Source organism: Haemorhous mexicanus, chromosome 16, assembly GCF_027477595.1.
Source record: "Haemorhous mexicanus isolate bHaeMex1 chromosome 16, bHaeMex1.pri, whole genome shotgun sequence".
Classification (NCBI taxonomy): Eukaryota; Metazoa; Chordata; class Aves; order Passeriformes; family Fringillidae; genus Haemorhous; species Haemorhous mexicanus.
In genome coordinates, this window is record NC_082356.1 from 4,629,123 (window position 1) to 4,642,565 (window position 13,443).

A 13,443-nucleotide genomic window follows, 5' to 3' on the forward strand; every position below is an offset into this window, starting at 1 on the left:
TTTGTTTGTGTCGGGCTGGCTGCCCCAGCCCCAGCCCAGGGCACGGTGGGGGCTGGGGGCTGTTGGCAGGGCCAGGAGCCCACTCCCATTTTGTACCCACCCCAGCCCATCCCCCCAGCCCTGCCAAAACCAGCTGGGCAGGCGACTGAAGGATCAGCTGCATCTGCCCCAGCAAAGGGGGAACCTTTGGTTCCCAGCCAGGCTGTGCAATGCCCAAATCTGGGAGCATCCCCCTGGGTGTGGACTGATCTGCAAATTTGCTGTGGAGCCTGGCTTTGGAGAAGGTGCCACAATCAAAGTCCATCATCTTCAGCTGGCCAGTGGCCAGGTCCAGGAAGAGGTTGCCATTCTTGATGTCATCCTCGCTGTCTCCAGCAGCAGCAGTCCCACCTGGTACAGCTTCTCCAGGGGCTCCTTCTCCTTCCCTGGGGTGAGACCAGGCTCTCAGGTTCTGCCCAAGGCCCCAGCTGTCAGGGAACCAGGACAAGCAAAACCAGCTTGGATGGTGGCCACCAGTGCTGGGCAGAGCAGCTCAGCTCCAGCACAAGGGTTCTGTGTTCCCATCTGATGAGCCCTGGGCAGTGACACGGGCAGGACACAAAAGTCTGGTTTCCTTTGCTTCTGACTGCCAAGGCATGTGTGGAGCTGTAACTTACCAGGGCCCTGCATCACAGTGTGCCTGTGGCTCTCTCCCTTCTTCTAGTGCAGATGAATATCCTGCATCCAAGGATGACAGAGCAGCTCTTCTAATGAGGGCCTTTCCAAGTCCAGCATGGATAAACACCGCCTGATCAGATCTTGGCACTCTGGGCAGAGAAACCACAAACCGCTGGTCAGTTGGAGAAGGCTCCTGTTGGCTTTGCCCCACTATTCCCGTGCCCAGGCCATGCTGGATGTGCTCAGAGCTGGGCCTAAGCTTTCCCATCCATTCCCTGGTTTGGAGGAAAGCAGGAGAGCAGGACATGTGCCACCTCCTCAGCAGCTGCCAGAGCGGGATGCTCACGAGCCCGCTGCTGTCTCCCAGCACTGGTATTCCCCCCTGCCCAGAGATGAGGATCCACCTTGAGAGAGCCCTTGTGGCAGCGAGAGTTGATGGTCCCAGCTGATGTTCTGGCCCCTCCTGAAAGGGTGCTCCCCACAGACCATCTGGTGCAGCAGGATGCCCAGGGACCAGATGGTAGCTGGCCTGCCATAGTACCAGCCAAAGTGGGTCCATTCCGGGGGGCTGTATGACCGTGTTCCTATGGAATACAGATGGAGTTCATCAGGGGGATGCTGCTGCTCCCAGAGCCGGGCCCCAGCATCCCTGCTCCAGTGGCACACGGGGTGTGACGCACTGCCCTCTCACCAGCACCTGGGACTTGTGTACAGACTTGGGGTTGGAAAAGAAGCCACTGGGGTTGGGAGAGGGCAGTGGAAGCCCTGGCAAGGCCCCACCATAACAAGGAAGAAACCACTCAGTGCTGGGGGAAAAACCATGCCTGCATCCTCCCTGCCTGCATTGCTCCAAAAAACATTATGAACCCAAAACAAAGCAGGCGAGTGGAGCAGTCCAAGCCCTTTCTCACCTGCACACTAAATTGGCTGGGGCACTGGTTCCGACCCCTCCTCTCAGCTACCCCCACCCACGGGTGTTTTTGTTGGGCTGGCTGCCCCAGCCCCAGTCCTGGGCAGAGTGGTGGGCAAAGGCTGCCTGCAGGGCTGGAAGCTGGCTCCACACCCAGCCCTGCTCAAAAGCAGCTTGGCTGAAGTCTCAGTGCCATGAAGGGCTGCAGAAGGGAGAATCCCCACTGCCACACCCAGCTTGGGCTCTGAGATGTTGGGCCATGAGATGCTGGGACCAGGAGCACACCCTGTGTGGGCTCACCTGCAAAGTGAGTGTAGGCTGTGTCCTGCAGGTAGGTGCCACAGCCAAAGTCAATCAATTTGGCCTGCCCGGTGGCCAGGTCAACCAGGATGTTCTCTGGTTTGATGTCCCTGTGCAGGACCCCGCAGCTGGTGCAGTGCCGCACGGCCTCCAGCACCTGGCGGAACAGCTCCCGTGCCACCTCCTCGGGCAGGAAGCCTCGTGCCCGAATGAAATGCTGCAGGTCCTGACACCGCTCCGGGCGCTCCAGCACCATCAAGACGTCGTTGGGGAGCTCAAGCCACTCCAGCAGCTGGACCACACCAGGGAAGCCAGTGGACACCTTGGCCAGCAGCACGATCTCCAGGGGTGCGCTGGTGCCGTCGGGCTGCGGGAGGAGCACGATGCCGTCAGTGGGGCTGATGCCGTGCCGGGGCTCGGGAAGCCCTCAGCCAGCCTGGGATGCTCTGTGCCCTGCGCTGGCCCCACGCCCGCTCTCCCTCGAGGCGTCCTGGCGGCTTCCACCCTGCCGGGCCTCGGCTCATCCCCGCCCGGCACGGCCCGGCTGCTCCCGCTGGCCCCGCTCACTCACCAGCTCGCCCCAGTGCCGGACGCGCTCCCGTGGCACCCTTTTGATGGCTACCTGCAATCCAAGGGCAGCAGCGGGCTGAGTTCGCCGCCCGCCTTGCTCAGCCCCATCCTCCGCCCTCCTCCTCCTCCGCCCCCTCCTCCTCCTCCGCCTCCTGCGCCCGCCGCTCACCGGGGCGCCGTCCGAGAGCCGCGTGGCCGCGAAGACGCTGCCGAAGCCGCCGCGCCCCAGCAGCGAGCCCAGCCGGTACTGCTCCTTCAGGCCCTGCTGCGCCTTCCCTGCCGGCGGGACGCGGCTGTCAGCGCTCGGCCCGGGGCCGGCAGCGGCCCCCGAGCGCCCCTCAAGTGCCCCAGGCCAGCCATCCCCAGGCGTTCGCTCCCTGCAGCGGGACAGCGGCGGCTCGGGGCCGGCGGCCGCGCTACCGAGCGGCGGAGCTCGGGCCGGGCAAGCGGCAGCGGAGGCGGCGGGAGCGGCCGCGCCGCCTGTGTCCTCCGCGGGCCCCGGGAGGGGCCGGGGCCGGAGCCGGGCTCGGGCCAGGCAGAGCCAAAGGGAGGCGATGCCGCCCCAGCCCCAGGCACTGATGCCCGCCCAGCAGCGCCACCGCCAGTACGGCCAGAGCCGGCCGGAGTCGAGGCCGCGGCGGGACGCCCGGGGCCGGGGACGGGGCAGCCCCGCCCGGGGCCGGGGGCGGGCCGGGGGCATGGCCCGACCGTGCATGGGGAGAGAGACTGGGAGAGGAGGGGACCTCGGGAAAGGGAGACCGGGACAGGGAGAGACAAGCGGGACTGCGGGACAAGCGGGACTGCGGGAGAGGGAGAGGACAAGCAAGAGGGGCTCGGCAAAGTCGCTGCTTTCCCTGCTGCTTTCGCTGCTGCTGCTGCCGCTGCAACTGAAGCGCCGGGGCCGTTTGTCCCCGTGTCCGTTTGCCCGTTGCCCACTCGCCCTCGCGCCGAGCCCCGCGCTCCCCGGGGCAGCCCCTGAGCCTGTCCAAACACGGGAACTTGGCCTTGTTCAGCCAAGACCCAGAGTCTGCACTCCCGCACAGCGGCACAGGAATCCCCTTGGTCCCTGCTGTGCATTGTCCCTGCTGAGGTTCAAACACTATCGGAGTGCATTCCCTGAATGCTGAATTTGTACGTGACCCAGGCACTGCACTTACCTCTCCAGCATTGCTTTCCAGAGAAAACCAGGGGAAGGCAAACTGGGTGTAGCTCATGGTATTTGACAGTGTCTACAACTGGCCAAGTCATTGAGCTTAGAAGTGAGATCCATTTGGAATTAATGGATGGAGAAGTAGTGCAAGATGGGAAAGGGGAGCATAAAAATAAATCGAGTAAAACATCTCAGATGGTTTCTTTCTGTTTTCTTTGAATTTCTTAAAAGCTCTTTCAGTTTTCCCATCATCTGTTCCACAGTCCTCTTTGCTCTTTCCAAGAATCTTTCCTGGAGAATGAGGTGCAGCTTCTGTCACAAGATGTGCCACCAACTGCAGCTCCTCTTGGCTTTCCACACCGTGCGTGCAGCACGACTCTTGCCGCAAAGCAGGACAAATATTTGAAGAACTTGACAGCTTCTTCTTTCTTTTCCTTGTGGGCTGGGCAGTTGTGCCACTGGTGAGGTTTTCAATGTTACTGTTCTACCTTAAGAAAACATGATGGGCTACCAGGAATTGTTGGGGAATGCAAACCTGACTGAATGCAGAGAAAGAATCTCCAGAGCCTGCAGCCAGAAATGGAGAGCTGTGGGATAATCATTCCAAGATGCCTGTGGACATACGGAAAGTGAGCTAGAAGATGAAAATGGGCTGACAGAGGGAGTTTGTCTCAGTGTTCAGTTCAGATGCTTCTCCATCTCATGCATTGATATGAATCAAGAGTACAGTCAGTTCATGAAAAGTACCAGAACATGCTGGACCTGTCAGGAGATGACTGGAAGAATTTGAAAAGGAGAAACGCAGGGAATGAGTTGGCAAACTTTGTCTCTAAGAAGGGTCATTTTTTCCTAATAATTTCTGATCAATTCCCTCTGCTTTTGTGCTTCCTAACAAGTCCATTTTCATCCCAGATTGCCCATGAAATGGCAGCCCTGAGCTTGTGGAAGTGCCTGAAAGATGCCCTGTTCCTCTGCAGGGACCCTGAGGCTGAAGCAGGAGCCTGAGCCCTCTCTGGGGAAGCCTCCTCCGAGCTGGAATTTGTGCCGTGCTGGGAGAGGAGGAGGAGGGGGAGAGCGCTGGCGCTGTGTGGCAGGAGCAGGAGGTTTGGGCCGCAGGACATTCCGTCTGCGCCGCTGCCCCGCAATGGGCGGCCGTGCCCGGGGCTCTGGGCCTGGCCCCGCGTGCGCTGAGCTCCCGACACTGCGGGAGCTCCCCGGGCTGGGCTCAGCTTCCCGCTGGGACTGGGCAGCAGGCTGGGCTCCAGCTGGGATCAGCAGCAGCTGGAAATACCTCTGCGCATCTCCACTTGCTGCTGCTGCTGCTCAGAAGAAAAATGGAGTGGGTCAAGAAGTTCTGGTTTCTCTTCCTCCTGGTGGATTTTTTCATTTGATTTGACACTTGAGAGGCAATTTCTGTGATTTTATTTCAGCAGCAGCAGCAACAGGGCCGTGTTTGAGCACTGCAAATGTGGTCTGTGTGGCTTTACTTCTCCTTGACTTAGTGCTCAGGGACTTTAGGGGATTTCAAGATCTGCTAATCATGATGCCTGTGACCAAAAGCCTGAGTTCACCTATTGCCGGCCGGGGGTCTATGTACAAAATCACAAACAGGACCGGACTGCTGAGGAATGTGTCTTGAGGTGTTTATTTTCCAGCATCAGTCTCATTACATGGTTATGACAGTGGGAAGATGCTGGCAGTTTGTCTCCTCGGCAGCAGACAAAGAACTCAATGTTACAACTTACTTTAAAAGTTTTTTGACCAATCACGCAAAGTAAAGCATATTGACAGTAGTTTTATCCAACCATTATAAGCACACGTACCTTCGGTTAAAACAATGCCTGATTATTTCGAATACAATACCTGCTTGTGAGCCACAATGTTCAGAGCTCATTTATTAAGCTCAGTACTTCCTAATATCAGGCTAGATATACTTTTCTGCAGCTTAGGGAGTTTTTCTAGCCAAGCCTTAGTACACAAACTATTGTTCTATTTGTCCTTACTTTCCCACTTCTTATTTAACTTTTCTGCTGCCCTATCTCATGGTTACAGCTCAGCTCTAATCACAGTTCTGCTGTCTCTGAGGCCTGCCTTTTGCAGCTTTCCCAAAACCCTCTGATTTTAAGGATTCCCACATTCACTGTCACGAAAGCACTCTGGGTAGCACTGATCAAAAAAGGCAATTGCAGTTTTACAGATAAATTTCAAGCGGCAAGAGCAGCCATGATCTCCAATTGCCAAGGCAAAGGCAGCAGCAGCCTCCTGCTGTCACCTCAGGGTGAGTAAAGCAGTGCTGAAAACAGCGCTGGAACCCGATCCTTTCTTTCTCTGCAGGCTGGGTCAGGGCAGCACAGGCGGGCCCTGCGCAGTCAGGGCTGGGTGTGGGTGATTGCTGCTCTACTCCAGAACTGAGCTGGAAAAAGCCCTCGGGAGCCGAGGCAGGAGCAGGCGGGAAGGGGCCGGCGCTGCTGCTGCTCCTGGCCGGGAGCCCCGGCTGGGCCGGGCCGGCGCCCCCTGCACTGCGGCTGCTGCTGCTGCCAGAGCCGGGCGGGACTCGGGGACAGGGAACGGACACGGGGGGACAGCAAAGGCCTGGCGGCTGCAGGGATGGTGGCGCTCGGGCCAGCGCCAGCACAGAGCTTCAGCCCGCAATGAACCCCGAGGGAAACGCTGGGGAAAGGCTCCATTTCAGCCTTTCTTCACTCGGGGCTGTGAAGGGACTGAAATAAAAGGAGAACAAGCAGGGCCCGACCCCTTCTCCTTTGGGAGGAGCCCCAGGCCTGGGGCTGTGAGAGGCCATGAGGGGGAGAAGGGTCTCTGAGAGGCTGTGGGAGGCCTGGCACCTCATGGAACCAAGGGTTGGTTATGACACTGCAGAACCAAGGTGATTCCTGCTGACAGTACAGAACCTCATGGAACCAAGGGGCAATTCTGGACAGCAGGGCCATGGAACCAAGGAGTCCATTGGGACATTACAGAACCTCATGGAATCAAGGTGTCCATCTCACTCTACTGAACCTCATGGAACAAAGGGTCCCTTGTGACACTGTGGAGCCAAGGACACTGCTGTTGGCTGTACGAAAGCTCATGGAACCAAAAGTCCATTGTGACATTCTGGGGCCTCATGGAACCATGGAGACCATTATGACACTTCAGGACTCACTGGAACCAAGGGGCCATTTAACCTAAGGGTCATTGTAGCACGGCGGGGCCTCATGGAATCAAGGGGATCTTAGTGGGGCTCCGTGAGACCACCGAGAGATTCTGACTCTGTGGAACCAAGGAGACCATTGTGACACTACAGGGTGCGGTGGAACTAAGAACTCGTGTGACAGGGAGGAGCCCAATGGAATCAATGGGCCATTCCCTATTTCAGGGTTTTATGGAGCCAAGGTGTCCTTGTGACACTGTGGAGCATCATGGAATCCTGGAGACCATTCTGGCACTTTGAGGCCTTGTTGAATCAAGGGACTCTGCAGGGCCTTGTGGAACCAAGGAGCTCTTTGTGACACTGCAGGGACTCATGGAAGCAATGAGACCATTCTGGCACTCTGAGTCTTCATGGCACCAAGGGGCCAGTGTGACACTATGGGTCCCCATGGAACCAAGGGGCCAGTGTGACACTCTGGGTCCCCATGGCACCAAGGGGTCAGTGTGACACAGCCATGCCTGTGGAACCAAGGGTCCATTGTGATTTTGGGGAGCCCAATAGAACCAAGGGGCCATTGTGGCACTCTGCACAGTCCCATGGAACCAAGGAAACCATTTTGGCACTGCATGGCCTCATGGAAGCAAGGGGCCATTGTGCCACTGCAGAGCCAAGGAGACCACTGGGGTATCGCTGGGCCTTCTGGAAACAAAGTTCTGCTGCAGGGCCCCCAGGGTCCAAGAACATGGAACAAGTCTTGCTGGCTTAGCCTGACTGGTCTGGCTGACCTTGGCATGTGGAGGGTTGCTATTCATCTGCCCCTGAAGCCATGGAGCTCCATGTTTTCCTCCCTCTGGGAAAGAACTCTCCTTCTCCTCCAGGGGTTCATGGCTGAAATTGGGATTCTACCTTCATATTTGATTATATCAAAGGATTGTTCCTATATGAAATCTGCCAGAACAGACAGCTCTAGATGGCCTTGGCATCTGGGGGGGCAACATCTCATCTGCCGTTAAAACACTGGGGGGGCTGTGCTTTTCTTTCCATGGAAAGAAACATCTCTCATGTGCAGGCATCCATAGCCAAAACTGGGAATCTGCCTCCAAAATTCCTTATATCCAAGAGAGCTCCCAGATAAAAGCTGCCAGGACTGTCTAGGTTCCCTTGGATTCCTGAAGACCAGCTCTCATCTGCCTGTGAAACACTGGGGCTCTGCCCTTTCCTTCCTGTGCAGAAGAGCTGTCATTCTGGTCCAGGCACCCATGGCTATAGAAATACACTGCTACATATGGCTGAAATGGAATTGCACCTCCAAAACTCCCCAAATATCCAAGGGTTGCTTTCAGACAAAAGCTGCAAGGACAGACAGGTCTGGCTTACCTTGGCCTCCAGTACCTGCCTCTCATCTGCCTTCAAAACCCTGGGGCTCTGTGGTTTCCTTCCTGTAGGAAAGAACCGTCCTTCTTGTCCAGGCGCCCATGTCCTCAAGCACATGAGCACTGTATAGGGACAGAGGAGCTCTGTGCTCAGTGGGGTGCAGACTGAGGACAGAAGGGGAGAGCCCTGGGAGGGACTGAAGGGTGGATTCAGAGATGGTGGATCATTTTGACATAGTAGAGAACAGCCAGAGAAAGAAAGAGTTAATGCAAAGGGCAGCTTGGGAGGCCCAGATTGGGTAAAAAGAGCAAGGAATTTCCCTGCCAGGGCAGGGCTGTGGAGCAACACATCCCTCAGAAGGAGCCTGGGTCAGCCCAAGGCTTTGTGTGGGCAGGCAGAGGCAGGCAGGAGGCAGAGCTGTCAGCAAAGGAAGGGGCCAGCCAGGTGGGGCAGCCGGGGGATGAGCACAGCCTGCAGGGACAGAGGCGCAGGGCAGGGACACCGTAGCACAGCCTGGGCTGCACAGGGCACAGGCATGGGCAGCAGCTGCCAGGCCCTGACAGAGCCAACTTGGGCAGCACTTTGGCCATGGCTGCTGGGCCTGGGCCTGAGCCAGGAGCAGGAGACAAGTGACCCTTGCAGGCCTGGGGCCTCATGGCCTCCTTGTCCCTGCTCAGCAGCCTGGCAGGGGCCGCCCCATGCTCCTGCCCTTGGCACTGCACATCCCTACATGTCAGTGCCCATCCCGGGAAGAGCCCTGAGCAAGGAGGGAGGGACAGGATCTGCCTGGCCAGGGGCTGGGGCTCAGGCCTTGGCCCTTTGCATTCCTGAAACACATCCAGCTTTGCTCAGCACCAGAGACACCTTTGACTTGTTTGTCCCCAGCTGGCATCACTGCCTCCAGTGTTCTGCTCTACCTGGAACCTGGGGACACTTTCTCAGTCGTGTCCTTCAGTGTGGTGCATTAAAACTTCAAGAAACTTGGGAGTTTAAATTTAACTTTGAATTCTTGAGAAGTTTTTTGAAGACTCTCTCAGGGACTGAGTCTGATGTAAACAACACCAAATCCCTGAGAGGGTCATTGAAGTCCTTGTGCTGTGTCTGTGCTGCTGAGCTGGGCCAGGCTCCTGGCACAGAGACAGCTCGTGGGAAAACAAGAAGAGCTTCAAAAAGACATTTCTCCTGAGGAGCAGCTCCTCTCCCAGCCCAGCAGGGCTGAGGGCACTGCCTGCAGGTACCTGAGAGCAGTGAAGCAGACAGAGGCTCAAAGCAGCTGGAAGGACAATTCTGAGCTCATTCTTGGAGACATCTTCACCACTTCTGACACAGTCAGTCTCTGGCTGCAGGGATCTCCTGAAGCTGACCCAGGACAGGACTGATGTGACTCTAAGGATGGCTCTGCTGCTGTTTCTGCTTTGGGGGAGGATGTGCTGCAGAGCAGGGCTGCCCTGGGCACCATCAGAGGGACAGGGCAGGACGGCTCCTGCTGCCAGGGATGGCTGCAGGGGGTGAAGCTGGGGCTGCAGCCAGGGCTGCCCAGGGCTGTCCTGCAGAGCAGGTCCTGCAGCCCTCAGGGCTCCTGGCCAGCCCAGGGCATGTGCCACCTGCCAGGGGCAGCTCTCAGCCTGCCTGGCACCTCCCCATGGATGGTGCAGGGCAGCTGTGGGTGCAAGGAGTGACTCCTGCCAGGGCAGGTCCTGCTGCTGTGGAGAGGGTGCTGTGTGGGCCAGGGCTGCTCAGAGCTCCAGCTCATACCCAGCTCATTTCTGAGGGGACTTTTCAGGAGCTCAATCAGGCTGTATTTTCCTGCTTCCCTGTCTGCTCTCCTGAATCTGTGCTTCCACTTTTCCCTGGCTCAGCTTGGTGGCAATGAAAACTCAGCTGTGCAGGGCAGAGCAGGGGCTGAGGCTCTTAAACCACCACACTGAGGATTCCTGGGGACCTCTGCAAGTGCCTGCACCTGCCCAGCCTCCAGATCCATCCAGCATCACCTTTCCATGGTGCCCAGGCTGGGGGAGCTGTTCTTTCATCCCTGCAGCCCCGAGCAGCTGCAGGGCAGGGCTGGCCCAGGGGCTGGGCTGGGCTCTGGCAGCTCTGGCAGGGAAGGAGCCCGGGGCCACAGGAGCAGCTCGGGCTGGGACAGCTCCAGCAGCAGAGCCGTGGGCAGGGAGGGAGGGAGGCAGTGCTGAGGGAAGCCCTGCTGCAGGGCAGATGTGGCACCTGCTGGCCCTGCCCTGCAGGGCAGACACTGCCCTGAGCAGCACAGCTCTTGTGTCCCCTCCCAGCCAGCACAGCCCTCAGCCCGGGGGCTCGGGGCCCTCAGTCCCTCCTGGGCAAGCAGAGCAGCTCCAGAGATGAAGGGCATCTCTCTGGCCATGTGCCCATTCCCTGCTGACCAGGGCCTGAGGGCCACTGTCCTGCCCTGCTGCTGCCTGGCAGGGCTGGGCAGGGCTGGGCAGGGAAAGGCTTTTCCTCAGGCCTGGCTCTCTCCCTCTCCTGGCCTTGCCCAGGTGCTCCTGGCAGTGCTGAGGGGCTCTCTGGAATGGCAGTTCCAGCTGCAGGGTCAGGCCCAGCCCTTGGGCTCCTCCTGTGCAGGCTGAGCACAGCAATGGGGTGTCCCAGCTCCCTGTGCCCGGGGAGCTCTGGGCAGGGCAGCCTGGGGGCTGGCAATGAGCCCACTCTCCTCAAGGAGTGCCCTGGACAGGAGCCTTTGGTGTGTCCTCGGGATGTCATCCAAGCTGTCAGCTGCCTCCAGGGGACACTGGGGGACAGTCCTTGGCCAGAGTGGGGCTGAGACCCTGAGAAAGGCTGAGCCACTTTGCTCTGCTCTGTGTCCCTCTGCTCTCAGCTGTGTCAGGCTGATTTCCAGGGGTACACAGGGACTGCCCTCCATCTCAGAAAAGGCAGCTGGGGACAGATGAAGCGACAGAGCAGCTCCCCTCACCCTTCACTGAGTTACAGCCAAGGCTCTTGCATTGCACAGTTCTCTCTGCTCTCCCTGGGCTCAGCGGGAAACCCTCTCAAACTGCCTTTGCCATCATGGCTCCTTAGCCCCGGGACAGGAGGTGCTGCCAAGCTCCTCAGCTATCGCCGGCCCTGCCCCGCTGCCCTGGTGGCCCTGGTGTTGCTGTAGGGCCTGAGTGCTCTCGGGGCCGGGCACAGCCCTGGGGGTGGCAGTGCCAGGGCTGCAGCAGGGACAGGCAATGGGCACTGCTGGGGCAGCGCTGACGCCTCAGGCCAGGCCCTGGGGGCTCCAGGCTCCTTGCCCAGGCTCTCTCAAGAACACGCCCAGGCCAATGCTCAGCACAGAAAAGCCCCGTGAGCAGCCCCAGGGTGGCCGTGGGCAGGCTGGGGGCAAACAGCATGGCTGAGGCTCTGCAAGGGCCCTGGGGGAGATGGGAAGGAGCAGCAGAGCAGGGGCTGATCCATCCCCACTGCGCTGGACAGCCCAGGGCAGCGTCCCAGAGCGTCCTCATGGAGCTGCCAACAACATCCCCCCTCTGCAGCCCTGGCCTCTCTCCCAGCTCACACAGGTGCCCCATCCTTGCAGGCACAGACACGGCAGCACTGCCTCAGCAGCCCCTGTTTGCATTGCACAGAGCAGGGGGAGCACCCCCATGCTGTTGGTGTGGGGACATGAACCTGAGGGAGCACAAATGCCATCAGCCCCTGGGGCCAGGAAGGGCTGGGGGACACCAGGGAAATCACTCAGCTTTGTCATGGGCTCTGCAGTCAGCCAGAAAGTTTGTTCCCATCAGCTGGGAGTTCCCTGTCCCACTGCAGACACTGTTGCTCAGAGCCAGGGCTGCCTGGCAGCCACCCCCAAACTACCCCAAGCATTTCCTTGGCTTCACCTTTGATTTCTGTCCTGGCATCACAAGTGCTGCAGGAATTGTCTGCCGGCTCCTGCAGGGTCTCGTGCTGCTTCCTTGCCAGAGGCACCACAGGCCAGGGGAGCACATCTGGGCTGCTGTGTATGGCTCTGGGGCTCCCTGTTCTGGGCAATGAGGAGGAGCTGCAGAGGCTCTGCAGGACTGACAGGATGGGCTTTGGGCCTGGCAGGAGAAGCTGAGGGACCTGGGCTGCTGGAGCTTCTGAAGAGGAGTCCCGGTGCACATCCTACAACTGCTCCAAGGGTGGTTTCAGAGAATCCCAGAATCAGCAAGGTTGGAAAAGACCTTGGAGATCATCATGTCCAACCTGTGCCCTGACACCGCCTTGTCTCCCTGAGCCTTCTCTTCTCCAGGATAAACAACCTCAGCTTCCTCAGCCACTCCTCACAGGACTTGTGCTCCAGACCCCTCCCCAGCCTTGTTGCCCTTCTTTGGACACGCTCCAGCCCCTCCAGGTCCTTCCTAAACTGGGGGAATCACTGCTCTGCTCCTGCTGGCCACACCATTCCTGATCCAGGCCAGGTGCCATTGGCCTTCTTGACCACCTGGGCACACTGCTGGCTCATGTCCAGCCTGCTGTCCATCAGTGACCCCAGGTCCCTTTCTGCCTGGCCACTGTCCAGCCACTCTGTCCCCAGCCTGTAGCCCTGCAGGGGTTTGTGGCCAAAATGCAGGACTCAGCACTTGGACTTATTAAACTTCATCTTACTGGACTCTGCCCATCCATCCAACTGCTCCAGGTCTCTCTGCAGAGCCCTCCTACCTTCCAGCAGAAGGACACACGCTCCCAGCTCAGTGTCATCTGCAGATTTACTAATGAAAGCCTCAACACCCTCATCCATGTTGTCAGTAAAATACTGAACAGAACTGGCCCCAGCACATAGCCCTGAGGGACAGCACTGCTGGCTGGCTGCCAGCTGGATGCAGCAGTGTTCACCACCAATATCTGGGCTGGCCATCCAGCCAGGTGTAGATGTGCTGTGGATGCCCCTCCTTCTTTTACGGAATATTTTAAAAACTCAATATTTTCATGGTCACTGTGCCCCAAACAGCCTCTGACCACCACATCCCCCACAAGCCCTTCTCTCTTTGTGACCAGCAGGAGACAGAGCTTTCCTAGGCAGTGGGAATTGCAGGAAACCTCCCCCAAGTGCAGCTTGGAAGGCTCAGCCTGGAGCTGAGGAGAAAGAAAAGTCCCTCCCAGGGCAGAATGTTGGTGCTGGAGGTGTCCCAGCGTGAGGCTGGGCCATGGCCGGGCTCTGTGTGCCAGGAGCCGGCAGCGCTGGGTGCAGGGAGCCCAGGGAGGGCCCAGAAACGCTGGGTGAGAAATGCTGGGGCACAGCGAGATGGGCGAGTGCAGCCGGCCAGGGCAGAGGAGCAGCACGCCCAGGGGGCACAGCCTGCAGGACAGATGGCCAAGGGCTGGGCAGGGCTGGCA

General features: G+C 58.7%; 1 protein-coding gene across 1 annotated transcript; it reads right to left on the minus strand.

The window, feature by feature from the left end:
* Positions 1 to 657: 657 nt before the first annotated feature.
* LOC132334670 (serine/threonine-protein kinase pim-1-like) lies at positions 658 to 3,152 on the minus strand. The gene is made up of 5 exons (XM_059860761.1): positions 2,607 to 3,152; positions 2,439 to 2,489; positions 1,868 to 2,234; positions 1,062 to 1,241; positions 658 to 806 (listed from the first exon to the last, which is right to left on the minus strand). The coding sequence occupies exons 1-5, from the start codon at positions 3,150 to 3,152 to the stop codon at positions 700 to 702; spliced, it is 1,251 nt and encodes a 416-aa protein (XP_059716744.1). The 3' UTR covers positions 658 to 699.
* Between the last annotated feature and the right edge of the window lie 10,291 nt (positions 3,153 to 13,443).